Raw genomic sequence first — 21,177 nt, 5'->3', positions numbered from 1 at the left:
ACAGACAGAGAGGAGAGGAGGGGAGCAGAGCTCTGATAACCAACAGACAGAGAGGAGAGGAGGGGAGCAGAGCTCTGATAACCAACAGACAGAGAGGAGAGGAGGGGAGCAGAGCTCTGATAACCAACAGACAGAGAGGAGAGGAGAGGAGCTCTGATAACCAACAGACAGAGAGGAGAGGAGAGGAGAGGAGCTCTGATAACCAACAGACAGAGAGGAGAGGAGAGGAGAGGAGAGGAGAGGGCTCTGATAACCAACAGACAGAGAGGAGGGGAGCAGAGCTCTGATAACCAACAGACAGAGAGGAGAGGAGGGGAGCAGAGCTCTGATAACCAACAGACAGAGAGGAGAGGAGGGGAGCAGAGCTCTGATAACCAACAGACAGAGAGGAGGGGAGCAGAGCTCTGATAACCAACAGACAGAGAGGAGAGGAGGGGAGCAGAGCTCTGATAACCAACAGACAGAGAGGAGAGGAGGGGAGCAGAGCTCTGATAACCAACAGACAGAGCGGAGAGGAGGGGAGCAGAGCTCTGATAACCAACAGACAGAGAGGAGAGGAGGGGAGCAGAGCTCTGATAACCAACAGACAGAGAGGAGAGGAGGGGAGCAGAGCTCTGATAACCAACAGACAGAGCGGAGAGGAGAGGAGGGGAGCAGAGCTCTGATAACCAACAGACAGAGAGGAGGGGAGCAGAGATCTGATAACCAACAGACAGAGAGGAGGGGAGCAGAGCTCTGATAACCAACAGACAGAGAGGAGAGGAGGGGAGCAGAGCTCTGATAACCAACAGACAGAGAGGAGAGGAGAGGAGAGGAGCAGAGCTCTGATAACCAACAGACAGAGAGGAGAGGAGGGGAGCTCTGATAACCAACAGACAGAGAGGAGAGGAGGGGAGCAGAGCTCTGATAACCAACAGACAGAGAGGAGAGGAGGGGAGCAGAGCTCTGATAACCAACAGACAGAGAGGAGAGGAGAGGAGCAGAGCTCTGATAACCAACAGACAGAGAGGAGAGGAGAGGAGAGGAGCTCTGATAACCAACAGACAGAGAGGAGAGGAGGGGAGCAGAGCTCTGATAACCAACAGACAGAGAGGAGAGGAGGGGAGCAGAGCTTTGATAACCAACAGACAGAGAGGAGAGGAGGGGAGCAGAGCTCTGATAACCAACAGACAGAGAGGAGAGGAGCAGAGCTCTGATAACCAACAGACAGAGAGGAGAGGGAGAGGAGCAGAGCTCTGATAACCAACAGACAGAGAGGAGAGGAGAGGAGCAGAGCTCTGATAACCAACAGACGGAGAGGAGAGGAGAGGAGCTCTGATAACCAACAGACAGAGAGGGAGAGGAGAGGAGCAGAGCTCTGATAACCAACAGACAGAGAGGAGAGGAGGGAGCAGAGCTCTGATAACCAACAGACAGAGAGGAGAGGAGCAGAGCTCTGATAACCAACAGACAGAGAGGAGAGGAGAGGAGAGGAGCAGAGCTCTGATAACCAACAGACAGAGAGGAGAGGAGGGGAGCAGAGCTCTGATAACCAACAGACAGAGAGGAGAGGAGGGGAGCTCTGATAACCAACAGACAGAGAGGAGAGGAGGGGAGCAGAGCTCTGATAACCAACAGACAGAGAGGAGAGGAGGGGAGCAGAGCTCTGATAACCAACAGACAGATGGAGAGGAGAGGAGCAGAGCTCTGATAACCAACAGACAGAGAGGAGGGGAGCAGAGCTCTGATAACCAACAGACAGAGAGGAGAGGAGGGGATCAGAGCTCTGATAACCAACAGACAGAGAGGAGAGGAGCAGAGCTCTGATAACCAACAGACAGAGAGGAGAGGAGAGGAGAGGAGCTCTGATAACCAACAGACAGAGAGGAGAGGAGGGGAGCAGAGCTCTGATAACCAACAGACAGAGAGGAGAGGAGGGGAGCAGAGCTCTGATAACCAACAGACAGAGAGGAGAGGAGAGGAGAGGAGCTCTGATAACCAACAGACAGAGAGGAGAGGAGAGGAGGGGAGCTCTGATAACCAACAGACAGAGAGGAGAGGAGAGGGAGAGGAGCTCTGATAACCAACAGACAGAGAGGAGAGGAGAAGGAGCAGAGCTCTGATAACCAACAGACAGAGAGGAGAGGAGGGAGCAGAGCTCTGATAACCAACAGACAGAGAGGAGAGGAGGGGAGCAGAGCTCTGATAACCAACAGACAGAGAGGAGAGGAGAGGAGAGGAGCTCTGATAATCAACAGACAGAGAGGAGAGGAGGGGAGCAGAGCTCTGATAACCAACAGACGGAGAGGAGGGGAGCAGAGATCTGATAACCAACAGACAGAGAGGAGGGGAGGGGAGCAGAGCTCTGATAACCAACAGACAGAGAGGAGAGGAGGGGAGCAGAGCTCTGATAACCAACAGACAGAGAGGAGAGGAGGGGAGCAGAGATCTGATAACCAACAGACAGAGAGGAGGGGAGGGGAGCAGAGCTCTGATAACCAACAGACAGAGAGGAGAGGAGGGGAGCTCTGATAACCAACAAACAGAGAGGAGAGGAGATGAGAGGAGAGGAGAGGAGCAGAGCTCTGATAACCAACAGACAGAGAGGAGAGGAGAGGAGAGGAGAGGGACACATGACTTAATCGCCTCACATACAGTGTCTATCATTTACCATACCTGTCTACCTGATTCAAGATGTCCCCTATCATTTACCATACCCGTCTACCTGATTCAAGATGTCCCCTATCATTTACCATACCTGTCTACCTGATTCAAGATGTCCCCTATCATTTACCATACCTGTCTACCTGATTCAAGATGTCCCCTATCATTTACCATACCTGTCTACCTGATTCAAGATGTCCCCTATCATTTACCATACCTGTCTACCTGATTCAAGATGTCCCCTATCATTTACCATACCTGTCTACCTGATTCAAGATGTCCCTTATCATTTACCATACCTGTCTACCTGATTCAAGATGTCCCCTATCATTTACTATGCCTCTGGTACAGTACCTGTTGGTGTTAGGATAACCCCCCCCCCTGCTCTACACCTCTCTCATGGCTTACTGTAGGAATAGTCTATTAGGATAACAATGGGACAATCTCAAATGGGCACTCTCCTCACGCCTTCTCTCCTCGCCGCCTCCTCGAAACCCATTGGAGGAGAAGGTCAGAGGGGAGGGACCTCCTGGCTTTCTCATCCAATGGGATATAAGAAGGAGGCGAGGAGAATGCACTTGAGATTGTCCCAATGCTCTCTCTCTCTCAATAATCACCTTCCCTACACAGTGTGTTTCCCTACTCAGTGCGTTTCCCTACTCAGTGCGTTTCCCTACTCAGTGCGTTTCCCTACTCAGTGCGTTTCCCTACTCAGTGCGTTTCCCTACTCAGTGCGTTTCCCTACTCAGTGCGTTTCCCTACTCAGTGTTTCCCTACTCAGTGCGTTTCCCTCCTCAGTGCGTTTCCCTACTCAGTGCGTTTCCCTACTCAGTGCGTTTCCCTCCTCAGTGCGTTTCCCTCCTCAGTGCGTTTCCCTCCTCAGTGCGTTTCCCTACTCAGTGCGTTTCCCTACTCAGTGCGTTTCCCTCCTCAGTGCGTTTCCCTGCTCGTGCGTTTCCCTGCTCGGTGCGTTTCCCTGCTCGGTGCGTTTCCCTGCTCGGTGCGTTTCCCTGCTCGGTGCGTTTCCCTGCTCGGTGCGTTTCCCTACTCGGTGCGTTCCCTACTGCGTGCTTTCCCTACTGCAAGCGCTTCCACTCGTGCGTTTCCCTACTGCGTGCTTTCCTACTCGGGTGCGTTTCCCTACTCGGTGCGTTTCCCTACTCGGTGCGTTTCCCTACTCGGTGCGTTTCCCTACTCGGTGCGTTTCCCTACTCGGTGCGTTTCCCTACTCGGTGCGTTTCCCTACTCAGTGCGTTTCCCTACTCAGTGCGTTTCCCTACTCAGTGCGTTTCCCTACTCAGTGCGTTTCCCTACTCAGTGCGTTTCCCTACTCAGTGCGTTTCCCTACTCAGTGCGTTTCCCTACTCAGTGCGTTCCCTACTCAGTGTGTTTCCCTACTCAGTGCGTTTCCCTACTCAGTGCGTTTCCCTACTCAGTGCGTTTCCCTCCTCAGTGCGTTTCCCTACTGCAGTGCGTTTCCCTACTGCAGTGTTTCCCTACTCCGTGCGTTTCCCTACTCAGTGTGTTTCCCTACTCAGTGCGTTTCCCTACTCAGTGCGTTTCCCTACTCAGTGCGTTTCCCTACTCAGTGTGTTTCCCTACTCAGTGCGTTTCCCTACTCAGTGCGTTTCCCTACTCAGTGTGTTTCCCTACTCAGTGCGTTTCCCTACTCAGTGCTTTCCCCTACTCAGTGCGTTTCCCTACTCAGTGCGTTTCCCTACTCAGTGCGTTTCGCTACTCAGTGCGTTTCCCTACTCAGTGCGTTTCCCTACTCAGTGCGTTTCCCTACTCAGTGCTTTTCCCTACTCAGTGCTTTCCCTACTCAGTGCGTTTCCCTACTCAGTGCGTTTCCCTACTCAGTGCGTTTCCCTACTCAGTGCGTTTCCCTACTCAGTGCGTTTCCCTACTCAGTGCGTTTCCCTACTCAGTGCGTTTCCCTACTCAGTGCGTTTCCCTACTCAGTGCGTTTCCCCTACTCAGTGCGTTTCCCTACTCAGTGCGTTTCCCTACTCAGTGTGTTTCCCTACTCAGTGTGTTTCCCTACTCAGTGCGTTTCCCTACTCAGTGTGTTTCCCTACTCAGTGTGTTTCCCTACTCAGTGTGTTTCCCTACTCAGTGCGTTTCCCTACTCAGTGCGTTTCCCTACTCAGTGCTTTCCTCCCTCAGTGCGTTTCCCTCTCAGTGCGTTTCCCTACTCAGTGCGTTTCCCTACTCAGTGCGTTTCCCTACTCAGTGCGTTTCCCTACTCAGTGCGTTTCCCTACTCAGTGCGTTTCCCCTGCAGTGCGTTTCCCTACTCAGTGCGTTTCCCTACTCGTGTGTTTCCCTACTCGTGTGTTTCCCTACTCAGTGCGTTTCCCTACTCAGTGCGTTTCCCTACTCAGTGCGTTTCGCTACTCAGTGCGTTTCGCTACTCAGTGCGTTTCCCTACTCAGTGCGTTTCCCTACTCAGTGCGTTTCCCTACTCAGTGCGTTTCCCTACTCAGTGCGTTTCCCTACTCAGTGCGTTTCCCTACTCAGTGCGTTTCCCTACTCAGTGCTTTTCCCTACTCAGTGTGTTTCCCTACTCAGTGTGTTTCCCTACTCAGTGTGTTTCCCTACTCAGTGCGTTTCCCTACTCAGTGCGTTTCCCTACTCAGTGCTTTTCCCTACTCAGTGCGTTTCCCTACTCAGTGCGTTTCCCTACTCAGTGTGTTTCCCTACTCAGTGTGTTTCCCTACTCAGTGTGTTTCCCACTCAGTGCGTTTCCTACTCAGTGCGTTTCCCTACTCAGTGTGTTTCCCTACTCAGTGTGTTTCCCTACTCAGTGCGTTTCCCTACTCAGTGCGTTTCCCTACTCAGTGCGTTTCCCTACTCAGTGTGTTTCCCTACTCAGTGTGTTTCCCTACTCAGTGTGTTTCCCTACTCAGTGCGTTTCCCTCCTCAGTGCGTTTCCCTACTCAGTGCGTTTCCCTACTCAGTGCGTTTCCCTACTCAGTGCGTTTCCCTACTCAGTGCTTTCCCTCCTCGGTCGTTTCCCTACGGGTGCTTCCCCTACTCGGTGCTTTCCCCTACTCGGTGTTTCCCTACTCGTGTTTCCTACTCAGTGCGTTTCCCTACTCAGTGCGTTTCCCTACTCAGTGCGTTTCCCTACTCAGTGCGTTTCGCTACTCAGTGCGTTTCGCTACTCAGTGCGTTCCCTACTCAGTGCGTTTCCCTACTCAGTGCGTTTCCCTACTCAGTGCGTTTCCCTACTCAGTGCGTTTCCCTACTCAGTGCGTTCCCTACTCAGTGCGTTTCCCTACTCAGTGCGTTTCCCTACTCAGTGCGTTTCCCCTACTCAGTGCTTTTCCCTACTCAGTGTGTTTCCCTACTCAGTGCGTTTCCCTACTCAGTGTGTTTCCCTACTCAGTGTGTTTCCCCTACTCCTCTGTCCTGTGATGTGCTGTAGGAGTAGTGTGATAGGATAGTAATGGCATCTTCCTGCTGTTCATGAATTACCATCCGCTGCTCTGTGTGTCTCCAGTCCTGTCCTGGCCCCTCCTGTTCATGAATTACCATCCGCTGCTCTGTGTGTCTCCAGTCCTGTCCTGGCCCCTCCTGTTCATGAATTACCATCCGCTGCTCTGTGTGTCTCCAGTCCTGTCCTGGCCCCTCCTGTTCATGAATTACCATCCGCTGCTCTGTGTGTCTCCAGTCCTGTCCTGGCCCCTCCTGTTCATGAATTACCATCCGCTGCTCTGTGTGTCTCCAGTCCTGTCCTGGCCCCTCCTGTTCATGAATTACCATCCGCTGCTCTGTGTGTCTCCAGTCCTGTCCTGGCCCCTCCTGTTCATGAATTACCATCCGCTGCTATGTGTGTCTCCAGTCCTGTCCTGGCCCCTCCTGTTCATGAATTACCATCCGCTGCTCTGTGTGTCTCCAGTCCTGTCCTGGCCCCTCCTGTTCATGAATTACCATCCGCTGCTCTGTGTGTCTCCAGTCCTGTCCTGGCCCCTCCTGTTCATGAATTACCATCCGCTGCTCTGTGTGTCTCCAGTCCTGTCCTGGCCCCTCCTGTTCATGAATTACCATCCGCTGCTCTGTGTGTCTCCAGTCCTGTCCTGGCCCCTCCTGTTCATGAATTACCATCCGCTGCTCTGTGTGTCTCCAGTCCTGTCCTGGCCCCTCCTCGGTGTGATGACTTTGAGAAGCTCCGGGAGGTCTATAAGAACATCATGTGTTTCCTCAAGACTCAGATGGTGGAGAAACCAGAACAAAACCAGGTACGGTAGATTCAGATAGAAACCAGAACATAACCAGATACGGTAGATTCAGATAGAAACCAGAACATAACCAGGTACGGTAGATTCAGATAGAAACCAGAACATAACCAGATACGGTAGATTCAGATAGAAACCAGAACATAACCAGATACGGTAGATTCAGATAGAAACCAGAACATAACCAGGTACGGTAGATTCAGATAGAAACCAGAACATAACCAGATACGGTAGATTCAGATAGAAACCAGAACATAACCAGATACGGTAGATTCAGATAGAAACCAGAACATAACCAGATACGGTAGATTCAGATAGAAACCAGAACATAACCAGGTACGGTAGATTCAGATAGAAACCAGAACATAACCAGATACGGTAGATTCAGATAGAAACCAGAACATAACCAGATACGGTAGATTCAGATAGAAACCAGAACATAACCAGATACGGTAGATTCAGATAGAAACCAGAACAAAACCAGATACGGTAGATTCAGATAGAAACCAGAACATAACCAGATACGGTAGATTCAGATAGAAACCAGAACATCACCAGATACGGTAGATTCAGATAGAAACCAGAACATCACCAGATACGGTAGATTCAGATAGAAACCAGAACATAACCAGATACGGTAGATTCAGATAGAAACCAGAACATAACCAGATACGGTAGATTCAGATAGAAACCAGAACATAACCAGATACGGTAGACTCAGATAGAAACCAGAACATAACCAGATACGGTAGATTCAGATAGAAACCAGAACATAACCAGATACGGTAGATTCAGATAGAAACCAGATACGGTAGATTCAGATAGAACATAATAAATGGTGTCTTGGAAATAGAGGTGTGAGATATACAGTATGTTGTCTTGTCTGTCCACCAGATGACAGGTTCTTCTGTCCTGTGTCTCTGTCTGTCTGTCCACCAAATGACAGGTTCTTCTGTCCTGTGTCTCTGTCTGTCAGTCCACCAGATGACAGGTTCTTCTGTCCTGTGTCTCTGTCTGTCAGTCCACCAGATGACAGGTTCTTCTGTCCTGTGTCTCTGTCTGTCAGTCCACCAGATGACAGGTTCTTCTGTCCTGTGTCTCTGTCTGTCTGTCCACCAGATGACAGGTTCTTCTGTCCTGTGTTGGACCTGTCTGTCTGTCCACCAGATGACAGGTTCTTCTCTCTCTCTCTCCGTGTAGGACCTGTGTCTGTCTGCTACGAGGGACTATGAGGAGATCTTCCTCCAATGCTCAGAGTCCTTCGACAGTGAGGAGATGTGAACCACAGGGGGCTGCTGAGGGGAGGACGGCTCATTATAATGGCTGGAACGGAGCGAATGGAATCGCCATGGAAACCATGTGTGACGTATTCGATACCATTCCACTGATTCCGCTCCAGTCATTACCAGGAAGCCTGTTCTCTACAATTAAGCTGCCACCAGCCTCCAGTGATGTGAACACCTATTTGATGTGCGAAAGTGTTTGTTCGTTGTGAAATGAAAGACAAATTTGTGTTACTTATTATGACTTGTTAAGTGATCACCTTTTGTGATTGTTTTTATAAAATGTTCAGCTTTTTATTGTTACAGGCTTTCTACCTGTTAATTATTATAGACATTTTTTATACTCTGACATTCATGTTCAGTTTTTTTTATATGATGTTTTTTACTCAGGTTAGGCAAATAATAATTCACAAGTTTGTGTTTGATGTGTTTTCATTGTTCAGCCTTTTTAAGCATTTTTAAGAATCACCATTTCTCCAGCCAGTCTCTATATGTGTATTAAACCCTGCCCCAGAGAGAGTTTTGATAGCGAGGGATGGTGGTTTCACAGTCTCCAGCAGCGGTTCCCAAACTAGGGGTCGCGACCCCATGTGGGGAAGCCTGATATGAAAATGGGGTCGTGGAAGAATTTCCGAAATCCTGAAAAAAATAAAGAAAAATAAACAGATTTTTTAAAATAATCGCCATTGTATCACGAAATCATTGTAATGTGGTTAACCTTAAAAATCTAAATGGAAAATGATTGAAATCTAAAAGATAAAATTCAACCAGAGTGCCCTTAGATCGTGGGAAAAGGCTGACTGTTGCGCTTGAATCGGAATGATTCAGCCTTTCGAGCTGCCATGAAATACTCATAAAACCAAGCGGTCAAACAGGGAAATGGTTCCAGTCGTTTTTCAAACATTCATTTTTCCCATAGGGGATTTTAGAAACAGTTAAAATAAGGGCTGTGTTTCGTGTAGGCTTACCCTGGCGTGACATTTTGATAACCAGTAAATCTCTCTCGGACAAGGTGACTTTTATCAATATATTCGGCTCCATTTATTCTCAGATTCTAAAATGCTAATTAGCATCAAAGTAGACATCATGCAAAAACTACAAATCCCTGCAATCTCCTGCACATCTTCTCTAGCTGACACCTTTGCTAACAAGTATTGTGTCAATTTAAAACTTGCACAAGACAGTTCACGGAATTGTCCATTTTTTTAAAGAAACGTTGCCAATGTATTCATTACTACATGTAGCTAACATTAGATAGTTCATCCAGAGATTCTTACCTTTGCCTCGATTCGGCAGTCTCGTCCAGATCATCATGGCATTTGTAGTTCTTCACGATAGCCACATTAGCAGCTAATTAGCGTTTCATTTTTGTGGGGGGGGTTAAATACAGGTGAATATATTGATAAAAGTCACCTTGTCCTAGAGAGATTTACAGGTTATCAAAATGTCACGCCAGGGTAAGCCTAAAAACACTATTGGAACCATTTCCCTGTTTGACCGCTAGGTTTTATGGGTATTATGACTCATACTGTGGTCCTCTATTACGGAGGAGTTGGTTGGTTCCCGACTCAAAGGGAAATACCCTCCCGTCTCCTTCAGAGCAGTAAAATCTGATCAATCTGATGTATGCACTCACTAACTGTAAGTCGCTCTGGATAAGAGCGTCTGCTAAATGACTAAAAATGTAAAAGTCTGTCCTCAGCTGCCTCCACCCCCAGGTTAGTTCCTTTCCTTCTGCCTTATAGTGAGCAGACCAGTCCCCAGCTGCCTCCACCCCCAGGTTAGTTCCCTTTCCTTCTGCCTTATAGTGAGCAGACAAGTCCCCAGCTGCCTCCACCCCCAGGTTAGTTCCTTTCCTTCTGCCTTATAGTGAGCAGACCAGTCCCCAGCTGCCTCCACCCCAGGTTAGTTCCCTTTCTTCTGCCTTATAGTGAGCAGACCAGTCCCCAGCTGCCTCCACCCCCAGGTTAGTTTCTTTCCTTCTGCCTTATAGTGAGCAGACCAGTCCCCAGCTGCCTCCACCCCCAGGTTAGTTCCCTTTCTTCTGCCTTATAGTGAGCAGACCAGTCCCCAGCTGCCTCCACCCCCAGGTTAGTTCCCTTTCCTTCTGCCTTATAGTGAGCAGACCAGTCCCCAGCTGCCTCCACCCCCAGGTTAGTTCCTTTCCTTCTGCCTTATAGTGAGCAGACCAGTCCCCAGCTGCCTCCACCCCCAGGTTAGTTCCTTTCCTTCTGCCTTATAGTGAGCAGACCAGTCCCCAGCTGCCTCCACCCCCAGGTTAGTTCCCTTTCTTCTGCCTTATAGTGAGCAGACCAGTCCCCAGCTGCCTCCACCCCCAGGTTAGTTCCCTTTCCTTCTGCCTTATAGTGAGCAGACCAGTCCCCAGCTGCCTCCACCCCCAGGTTAGTTCCTTTCCTTCTGCCTTATAGTGAGCAGACCAGTCCCCAGCTGCCTCCACCCCCAGGTTAGTTCCCTTTCCTTCTGCCTTATAGTGAGCAGACCAGTCCCCAGCTGCCTCCACCCCCAGGTTAGTTCCTTTCCTTCTGCCTTATAGTGAGCAGACCAGTCCCCAGCTGCCTCCACCCCCAGGTTAGTTCCCTTTCCTTCTGCCTTATAGTGAGCAGACCAGTCCCCAGCTGCCTCCACCCCCAGGTTAGTTCCCTTTCCTTCTGCCTTATAGTGAGCAGAGCAGTCCCCAGCTGCTTCCACCCCCAGGTTATTTCCCTTTCCTTTTGCCTTATAGTGAGCAGACCAGTCCCCAGCTGCCTCCACCCCCAGGTTAGTTCCCTTTCCTTCTGCCTTATAGTGAGCAGACCAGTCCCCAGCTGCCTCCACCCCCAGGTTAGTTCCTTTCCTTCTGCCTTATAGTGAGCAGACCAGTCCCCAGCTGCCTCCACCCCCCAGGTTAGTTCCCTTTCCTTCTGCCTTATAGTGAGCAGACCAGTCCCCAGCTGCCTCCACCCCCAGGTTAGTTCCTTTCCTTCTGCCTTATAGTGAGCAGACCAGTCCCCAGCTGCCTCCATCCCCAGGTTAGTTCCCTTTCCTTCTGCCTTATAGTGAGCAGACCAGTCCCCAGCTGCCTCCACCCCCAGGTTAGTTCCCTTTCCTTCTGCCTTATAGTGAGCAGACCAGTCCCCAGCTGCCTCCACCCCCAGGTTAGTTCCCTTTCTTCTGCCTTATAGTGAGCAGACCAGTCCCCAGCTGCCTCCACCCCCAGGTTAGTTCCCTTTCCTTCTGCCTTATAGTGAGCAGACCAGTCCCCAGCTGCCTCCACCCCCAGGTTAGTTCCTTTCCTTCTGCCTTATAGTGAGCAGACCAGTCCCCAGCTGCCTCCACCCCCAGGTTAGTTCCCTTTCCTTCTGTCTTATAGTGAGCAGACCAGTCCCCAGCTGCCTCCACCCCCAGGTTAGTTCCTTTCCTTCTGCCTTATAGTGAGCAGACCAGTCCCCAGCTGCCTCCACCCCCAGGTTAGTTCCCTTTCCTTCTGCCTTATAGTGAGCAGACCAGTCCCCAGCTGCCTCCACCCCCAGGTTAGTTCCCTTTCTTCTGCCTTATAGTGAGCAGACCAGTCCCCAGCTGCCTCCACCCCCAGGTTAGTTCCTTTCCTTCTGCCTTATAGTGAGCAGACCAGTCCCCAGCTGCCTCCACCCCCAGGTTAGTTCCTTTCCTTCTGCCTTATAGTGAGCAGACCAGTCCCCAGCTGCCTCCACCCCCAGGTTAGTTCCTTTCCTTCTGCCTTATAGTGAGCAGACCAGTCCCCAGCTGCCTCCACCCCCAGGTTAGTTCCCTTTCTTCTGCCTTATAGTGAGCAGACCAGTCCCCAGCTGCCTCCACCCCCAGGTTAGTTCCCTTTCCTTCTGCCTTATAGTGAGCAGACCAGTCCCCAGATGCCTCCACCCCCAGGTTAGTTCCCTTTCTTCTGCCTTATAGTGAGCAGATCAGTCCCCAGCTGCCTCCACCCCCAGGTTAGTTCCCTTTCTTCTGCCTTATAGTGAGCAGACCAGTCCCCAGCTGCCTCCACCCCCAGGTTAGTTCCCTTTCCTTTTGCCTTATAGTGAGCAGACCAGTCCCCAGCTGCCTCCACCCCCAGGTTAGTTCCCTTTCTTCTGCCTTATAGTGAGCAGACCAGTCCCCAGCTGCCTCCACCCCCAGGTTAGTTCCCTTTCCTTCTGCCTTATAGTGAGCAGACCAGTCCCCAGCTGCCTCCACCCCCAGGTTAGTTCCTTTCCTTCTGCCTTATAGTGAGCAGACCAGTCCCCAGCTGCCTCCACCCCCAGGTTAGTTCCCTTTCCTTCTGCCTTATAGTGAGCAGACCAGTCCCCAGCTGCCTCCACCCCCAGGTTAGTTCCCTTTCCTTCTGCCTTATAGTGAGCAGACCAGTCCCCAGCTGCCTCCACCCCCCAGGTTAGTTCCCTTTCCTTCTGCCTTATAGTGAGCAGACCAGTCCCCAGCTGCCTCCACCCCCAGGTTAGTTCCCTTTCCTTCTGCCTTATGGTGAGCAGACCAGTCCCCCAGCTGCCTCCACCCCCAGGTTAGTTCCCTTTCCTTCTGCCTTATAGTGAGCAGACCAGTCCCCAGCTGTGCCTAAAAACCCCAACCCCAGCCTCATCCTAACGGTGCCTGAGGACAGCACGCCTCCAGCGTCATCCTAACGGCGCCTGAGGACAGCACGTCTCCAGCGTCATCCTAACGGTGCCTGAGGACAGCACGTCTCCAGCGTCATCCTAATGGTGCCTGAGGACAGCACGTCTCCAGCGTCATCCTAACGGTGCCTGAGGACAGCACGTCTCCAGCGTCATCCTAACGGTGCCTGAGGACAGCACGTCTCCAGCGTCATCCTAACGGTGCCTGAGGACAGCACGTCTCCAGCGTCATCCTAACGGTGCCTGAGGACAGCACGTCTCCAGCGTCATCCTAGCAGTGCTTGAGGACAGCACGTCTCCAGTGTCATCCTAGCAGTGCTTGAGGACAACACGTCTCCAGCGTCATCCTAACGGTGCCTGAGGACAGCACGTCTCCAGCGTCATCCTAACGGTGCCTGAGGACAGCACGTCTCCAGCGTCATCCTAACGGTGCCTGAGGACAGCACGTCTCCAGCGTCATCCTAACGGTGCCTGAGGACAGCACGTCTCCAGCGTCATCCTAACGGTGCACGTCTCCAGCGTCATCCTAACGGTGCCTGAGGACAGCACGCCTCCAGCGTCATCCTAACGGCGCCTGAGGACAGCACGTCTCCAGCGTCATCCTAACGGTGCCTGAGGACAGCACGCCTCCAGCGTCATCCTAACAGTGCCTGAGGACAGCACGTCTCCAGCGTCATCCTAATGGCGCCTGAGGACAGCACGTCTCCAGCGTCATCCTAACGGTGCCTGAGGACAGCACGCTCCAGCGTCATCCTAACGGCGCCTGAGGACAGCACGTCTCCAGCGTCATCCTAATGGCACCTGAGGACAGCACGTCTCCAGCATCATCCTTTGAGGACAGCACGCCTCCAGCGTCATCCTAACGGTGCCTGAGGACAGCACGTCTCCAGCGTCATCCTAACGGTGCACGTCTCCAGCGTCATCCTAACGTTGCCTGAGGACAGCACGCCTCAGCGTCATCCTAACGGGGCGCCTGAGGACAGCACGTCTCCAGCGTCATCCTAACGGTGCCTGAGGACAGCACGCCTCCAGCGTCATCCTAACAGTGCCTGAGGACAGCACGTCTCCAGCGTCATCCTAATGGCGCCTGAGGACAGCACGTCTCCAGCGTCATCCTAACGGTGCCTGAGGACAGCACGCCTCCAGCGTCATCCTAACGGGCGCCTGAGGACAGCACGTCTCCAGCGTCATCCTAATGGCACCTGAGGACAGCACGTCTCCAGCATCATCCTTTGAGGACAGCACGCCTCCAGCGTCATCCTAACCGGTGCCTGAGGACAGCACGTCTCCAGCGTCATCCTAACGGTGCCTGAGGACAGCACGTCTCCAGCGTCATCCTAACGGTGCCAGAGGACAGCACGTCTCAACGTCATCCTAACAGTGCCTGAGGACAGCACGTCTCCAGAGTCATCCTAACGGTGCCTGAGGACAGCACGTCTCCAGAGTCATCCTAACGGTGCCTGAGGACAGCACGTCTCCAGCGTCATCCTAACGGTGCCTGAGGACAGCACGTCTCCAGCGTCATCCTAACGGTGCACGTCTCCAGCGTCATCCTAACGGTGCCTGAGGACAGCACGCTCCAGCGTCATCCTAACGGCGCCTGAGGACAGCACGTCTCCAGCGTCATCCTAACGGTGCCTGAGGACAGCACGCCTCCAGCGTCATCCTAACAGTGCCTGAGGACAGCACGTCTCCAGCGTCATCCTAATGGCGCCTGAGGACAGCACGTCTCCAGCGTCATCCTAACGGTGCCTGAGGACAGCACGCCTCCAGCGTCATCCTAACGCGCCTGAGGACAGCACGTCTCCAGCGTCATCCTAATGGCACCTGAGGACAGCACGTCTCCAGCATCATCCTTTGAGGACAGCACGCCTCCAGCGTCATCCTAACGGTGCCTGAGGACAGCACGTCTCCAGCGTCATCCTAACGGTGCACGTCTCCAGCGGTCATCCTAACGTTGCCTGAGGACAGCACGCCTCCAGCGTCATCCTAACGGCGCCTGAGGACAGCACGTCTCCAGCGTCATCCTAACGGTGCCTGAGGACAGCACGCCTCCAGCGTCATCCTAACAGTGCCTGAGGACAGCACGTCTCCAGCGGTCATCCTAATGGCGCCTGAGGACAGCACGTCTCCAGCGTCATCCTAACGGTGCCTGAGGACAGCACGCCTCCAGCGTCATCCTAACGGCGCCTGAGGACAGCACGTCTCCAGCGTCATCCTAATGGCACCTGAGGACAGCACGTCTCCAGCATCATCCTTTGAGGACAGCACGCCTCCAGCGTCATCCTAACGGTGCCTGAGGACAGCACGTCTCCAGCGTCATCCTAACGGTGCCTGAGGACAGCACGTCTCCAGCGTCATCCTAACGGTGCCAGAGGACAGCACGTCTCCAACGTCATCCTAACAGTGCCTGAGGACAGCACGTCTCCAGAGTCATCCTAACGGTGCCTGAGGACAGCACGTCTCCAGAGTCATCCTAACGGTGCCTGAGGACAGCACGTCTCCAGCGTCATCCTAACGGTGCCTGAGGACAGCACGTCTCCAGCATCATCCTAACGGTGCCTGAGGACAGCACGTCTCCAGCGTCATCCTAACGGTGCCTGAGGACAGCACGTCTCCAGCGTCATCCTAACAGTGCCTGAGGACAGCACGTCTCCAACGTCATCCTAACGGTGCACGTCTCCAGCGTCATCCTAACGGTGCCTGAGGACAGCACGCCTCCAGCGTCATCCTAACGGCGCCTGAGGACAGCACGTCTCCAGCGTCATCCTAACGGTGCCTGAGGACAGCACGTCTCCAGCGTCATCCTAACGGTGCACGTCTCCAGCGTCATCCTAACGGTGCCTGAGGACAGCACGCCTCCAGCGTCACCCTAACGGCGCCTGAGGACAGCACGTCTCCAGCGTCATCCTAACGGTGCCTGAGGACAGCACGCCTCCAGCGTCATCCTAACGGTGCCTGAGGACAGCACGCCTCCAGCGTCATCCTAACGGTGCCTGAGGACAGCACGTCTCCAGCGTCATCCTAACGGTGCCTGAGGACAGCACGTCTCCAGCATCATCCTAACGGTGCCTGAGGACAGCACGTCTCCAGCGTCATCCTAACGGTGCCTGAGGACAGCACGTCTCCAACGTCATCCTAACAGTGCCTGAGGACAGCACGTCTCCAACGTCCATCCTAACAGTGCCTGAGGACAGCACGTCTCAGCGTCATCCTAACGGGTGCCTGAGGACAGCACGCCTCCAGCGTCATCCTAACGGTGCCTGAGGACAGCACGTCTCCAGCGTCATCCTAACGGTGCCTGAGGACAGCACGTCTCCAGCGTCATCCTAACGGTGCCTGAGGACAGCACGTCTCCAGCGTCATCCTAACGGGTGCCTGAGGACAGCACGTCTCCAGCGTCATCCTAACAGTGCCTGAGGACAGCACGTCTCCAGCATCATCCTAACAGTGCCTGAGGACAGCACGTTTCAGCGTCATCCTAACAGTGCTCCAGGACAGCACGTCTCCAGCGTCATCCTAACAGTGCTCCAGGACAGCACATCTCCAGCATCATCCTAACGGTGCCTGAGGACAGCACGTCTCCAGAGTCATCCTAACGGTGCCTGAGGACAGCACGTCTCCAGCATCATCCTAACGGTGCCTGAGGACAGCACGTCTCCAGCGTCATCCTAGCGGTGCCTGAGGACAGCACGTCTCCAGAGTCATCCTAACGGTGCCTGAGGACAGCACGTCTCCAACGTCATCCTAACAGTGCCTGAGGACAGCACGTCTCCAGAGTCATCCTAACGGTGCCTGAGGACAGCACGTCTCCAGAGTCATCCTAACGGTGCCTGAGGACAGCACGTCTCCAGCGTCATCCTAACGGTGCCTGAGGACAGCACGTCTCCAGCATCATCCTAACGGTGCCTGAGGACAGCACGTCTCCAGCGTCATCCTAACGGTGCCTGAGGACAGCACGTCTCCAGCGTCATCCTAACAGTGCCTGAGGACAGCACGTCTCCAACGTCATCCTAACGGTGCACGTCTCCAGCGTCATCCTAACGGTGCCTGAGGACAGCACGCCTCCAGCGTCATCCTACGCGGCGCCTGAGGACAGCACGTCTCAGCGTCATCCTAACGGTGCCTGAGGACAGCACGTCTCCAGCGTCATCCAACGGTGCACGTCTCCAGCGTCATCCTAACGGTGCCTGAGGACAGCACGCCCCAGCGTCATCCTAACGGGCGCCTGAGGACAGCACGTCTCCAGCGTCATCCTAACGGTGCCTGAGGACAGCACGCCTCCAGCGTCATCCTAACGGTGCCTGAGGACAGCACGCCTCCAGCGTCATCCTAACGGTGCCTGAGGACAGCACGTCTCAGCGTCATCCTAACGGTGCCTGAGGACAGCACGTCTCCAGCATCATCCTAACGGTGCCTGAGGACAGCACGTCTCCAGCGTCATCCTAACGGTGCCTGAGGACAGCACGTCTCCAACGTCATCCTAACAGTGCCTGAGGACAGCACGTCTCCAACGTCATCCTAACAGTGCCTGAGGACAGCACGTCTCCAGCGTCATCCTAACGGTGCCTGAGGACAGCACGCCTCCAGCGTCATCCTAACGGGTGCCTGAGGACAGCACGTCTCCAGCGTCATCTAACGGTGCCTGAGGACAGCACGTCTCCAGCGTCATCCTAACGGTGCCTGAGGACAGCACGTCTCCAGCGTCATCCTAACGGTGCCTGAGGACAGCACGTCTCCAGCGTCATCCTAACAGTGCCTGAGGACAGCACGTCTCCAGCATCATCCTAACAGTGCCTGAGGACAGCACGTTTCCAGCGTCATCCTAACAGTGCTCCAGGACAGCACGTCTCCAGCGTCATCCTAACAGTGCTCCAGGACAGCACATCTCCAGCATCATCCTAACGGTGCCTGAGGACAGCACGTCTCCAGAGTCATCCTAACGGTGCCTGAGGACAGCACGTCTCCAGCATCATCCTAACGGTGCCTGAGGACAGCACGTCTCCAGCGTCATCCTAGCGGTGCCTGAGGACAGCACGTCTCCAGCGTCATCCTAACGGTGCCTGAGGACAGCACGTCTCCAGCGTCATCCTAACGGTGCCTGAGGACAGCACGTCTCCAGCGTCATCCTAACAGCCTAACGGTGCCTGAGGACAGCACGTCTCCAGCGTCATCCTAACGGTGCCTGAGGACAGCTACGTCTCCAGAGTCATCCTAACAGTGCCTGAGGACAGCACGTCTCCAGCGTCATCCTAACAGTGCCTGAGGACAGCACGTCTCCAGCGTCATCCTAACGGTGCCTGAGGACAGCACGTCTCCAGCGTCATCCTAACGGTGCCTGAGGACAGCACGTCTCCAGCGTCATCCTAACGGTGCACGTCTCCAGCGTCATCCTAACGGTGCCTGAGGACAGCACGCCTCCAGCGTCATCCTAACAGTGCCTGAGGACAGCACGTCTCCAGCGTCATCCTAATGGCGCCTGAGGACAGCACGTCTCCAGCGTCATCCTAACGGTGCCTGAGGACAGCACGCCTCCAGCGTCATCCTAACGGCGCCTGAGGACAGCACGTCTCCAGCGTCATCCTAATGGCACCTGAGGACAGCACGTCTCCAGCATCATCCTTTGAGGACAGCACGCCTCCAGCGTCATCCTAACGGTGCCTGAGGACAGCACGTCTCCAGCGTCATCCTAACGGTGCACGTCTCCAGCGTCATCCTAACGTTGCCTGAGGACAGCACGCCTCCAGCGTCATCCTAACGGCGCCTGAGGACAGCACGTCTCCAGCGTCATCCTAACGGTGCCTGAGGACAGCACGCCTCCAGCGTCATCCTAACAGTGCCTGAGGACAGCACGTCTCCAGCGTCATCCTAATGGCGCCTGAGGACAGCACGTCTCCAGCGTCATCCTAACGGTGCCTGAGGACAGCACGCCTCCAGCGTCATCCTAACGGCGCCTGAGGACAGCACGTCTCCAGCGTCATCCTAATGGCACCTGAGGACAGCACGTCTCCAGCATCATCCTTTGAGGACAGCACGCCTCCAGCGTCATCCTAACGGTGCCTGAGGACAGCACGTCTCCAGCGTCATCCTAACGGTGCCTGAGGACAGCACGTCTCCAGCGTCATCCTAACGGTGCCAGAGGACAGCACGTCTCCAACGTCATCCTAACAGTGCCTGAGGACAGCACGTCTCCAGAGTCATCCTAACGGTGCCTGAGGACAGCACGTCTCCAGAGTCATCCTAACGGTGCCTGAGGACAGCACGTCTCCAGCGTCATCCTAACGGTGCCTGAGGACAGCACGTCTCCAGCATCATCCTAACGGTGCCTGAGGACAGCACGTCTCCAGAGTCATCCTAACGGTGCCTGAGGACAGCACGTCTCCAGCATCATCCTAACGGTGCCTGAGGACAGCACGTCTCCAGCGTCATCCTAGCGGTGCCTGAGGACAGCACGTCTCCAGCGTCATCCTAACGGTGCCTGAGGACAGCACGTCTCCAGCGTCATCCTACCGGTGCCTGAGGACAGCACGTCTCCCAGCGTCATCCTAACAGCCTAACATTGCCTGAGGACAGCACGTCTCCAGCGTCATCCTAACGGTGCCTGAGGACAGCACGTCTCCAGAGTCATCCTAACAGTGCCTGAGGACAGCACGTCTCCAGCGTCATCCTAACAGTGCCTGAGGACAGCACGTCTCCAGCGTCATCCTAACGGTGCCTGAGGACAGCACGTCTCCAGCGTCATCCTAACGGTGCCTGAGGACAGCACGTCTCCAGCGTCATCCTAACGGTGCACGTCTCAGCGTCATCCTAACGGTGCCTGAGGACAGCACGCCTCCAGCGTCATCCTAACAGTGCCTGAGGACAGCACGTCTCCAGCGTCATCCCTAATGGCGCCTGAGGACAGCACGTCTCCAGCGTCATCCTAACGGTGCCTGAGGACAGCACGCCTCCAGCGTCATCCTAACGGCGCCTGAGGACAGCACGTCTCAGCGTCATCCTAATGGCACCTGAGGACAGCACGTCTCAGCATCATCCTTTGAGGACAGCACGCCTCCAGCGTCATCCTAACGGTGCCTGAGGACAGCACGTCTCAGCGTCATCCTAACGGTGCACGTCTCCAGCGTCATCCTAACGTTGCCTGAGGACAGCACGCCTCCAGCGTCATCCTAACGGCGCCTGAGGACAGCACGTCTCCAGCGTCATCCTAACGGTGCCTGAGGACAGCACGCCTCCAGCGTCATCCTAACAGTGCCTGAGGACAGCACGTCTCCAGCGTCATCCTAATGGCGCCTGAGGACAGCACGTCTCCAGCGTCATCCTAACGGTGCCTGAGGACAGCACGCCTCCAGCGTCATCCTAACGGCGCCTGAGGACAGCACGTCTCCAGCGTCATCCTAATGGCACCTGAGGACAGCACGTCTCCAGCATCATCCTTTGAGGACAGCACGCCTCCAGCGTCATCCTAACGGTGCCTGAGGACAGCACGTCTCCAGCGTCATCCTAACGGTGCCTGAGGACAGCACGTCTCCAGCGTCATCCTAACGGTGCCAGAGGACAGCACGTCTCCAACGTCATCCTAACAGTGCCTGAGGACAGCACGTCTCCAGAGTCATCCTAACGGTGCCTGAGGACAGCACGTCTCCAGAGTCATCCTAACGGTGCCTGAGGACAGCACGTCTCCAGCGTCATCCTAACGGGTGCCTGAGGACAGCACGTCTCCAGCATCATCCTAACGGTGCCTGAGGACAGCACGTCTCCAGCGTCATCCTAACGGTGCCTGAGGACAGCACGTCTCCAGCGTCATCCTAACAGTGCCTGAGGACAGCACGTCTCCAACGTCATCCTAACGGTGCACGTCTCCAGCGTCATCCTAACGGTGCCTGAGGACAGCACGCCTCCAGCGTCATCCTAACGGCGCCTGAGGACAGCACGTCTCCAGCGTCATCCTAACGGTGCCTGAGGACAGCACGTCTCCAGCGTCATCCTAACGGTGCACGTCTCCAGCGTCATCCTAACGGTGCCTGAGGACAGCACGCCTCCAGCGTCATCTAACGGCGCCTGAGGACAGCACGTCTCCAGCGTCATCCTAACGGTGCCTGAGGACAGCACGCCTCCAGCGTCATCCTAACGGTGCCCTGAGGACAGCACGCCTCCAGCGTCATCCTAACGGTGCCTGAGGACAGCACGTCTCCAGCGTCATCCTAACGGTGCCTGAGGACAGCACGTCTCCAGCATCATCCTAACGGTGCCTGAGGACAGACGTCTCCAGCGTCATCCCTAACGGTGCCTGAGGACAGCACGTCTCCAACGTCATCCTAACAGTGCCTGAGGACAGCACGTCTCCAACGTCATCCTAACAGTGCCTGAG

General features: G+C 54.4%; 1 protein-coding gene across 3 annotated transcripts in view; it reads left to right on the top strand.

The window, feature by feature from the left end:
* Positions 1 to 8,846, top strand: part of LOC121537113 (stimulated by retinoic acid gene 8 protein homolog) — a 30,889-nt gene extending 22,043 nt beyond the window's left edge. For 2 of the 3 annotated variants that reach the window (XM_045220004.1, XM_045220003.1), the window contains 2 exons: positions 6,148 to 6,886; positions 8,084 to 8,846. In XM_045220004.1, the coding sequence (XP_045075939.1) occupies positions 6,148 to 6,886; positions 8,084 to 8,164 (820 nt within the window). In that variant the 3' untranslated portion in view covers positions 8,165 to 8,846. The remainder of the gene's footprint in view (positions 1 to 6,147; positions 6,887 to 8,083) is intronic. The other variant, XM_045220005.1, reaches the window with a different exon arrangement.
* The last annotated feature ends 12,331 nt before the right edge of the window (positions 8,847 to 21,177 follow it).

This window comes from Coregonus clupeaformis, unplaced genomic scaffold (assembly GCF_020615455.1).
Source record: "Coregonus clupeaformis isolate EN_2021a unplaced genomic scaffold, ASM2061545v1 scaf3009, whole genome shotgun sequence".
NCBI classification, from domain to species: Eukaryota; Metazoa; Chordata; class Actinopteri; order Salmoniformes; family Salmonidae; genus Coregonus; species Coregonus clupeaformis.
The sequence above is the reverse complement of the archived record's forward strand: the minus strand, read 5'-3'. Positions and strand labels throughout refer to the sequence as shown.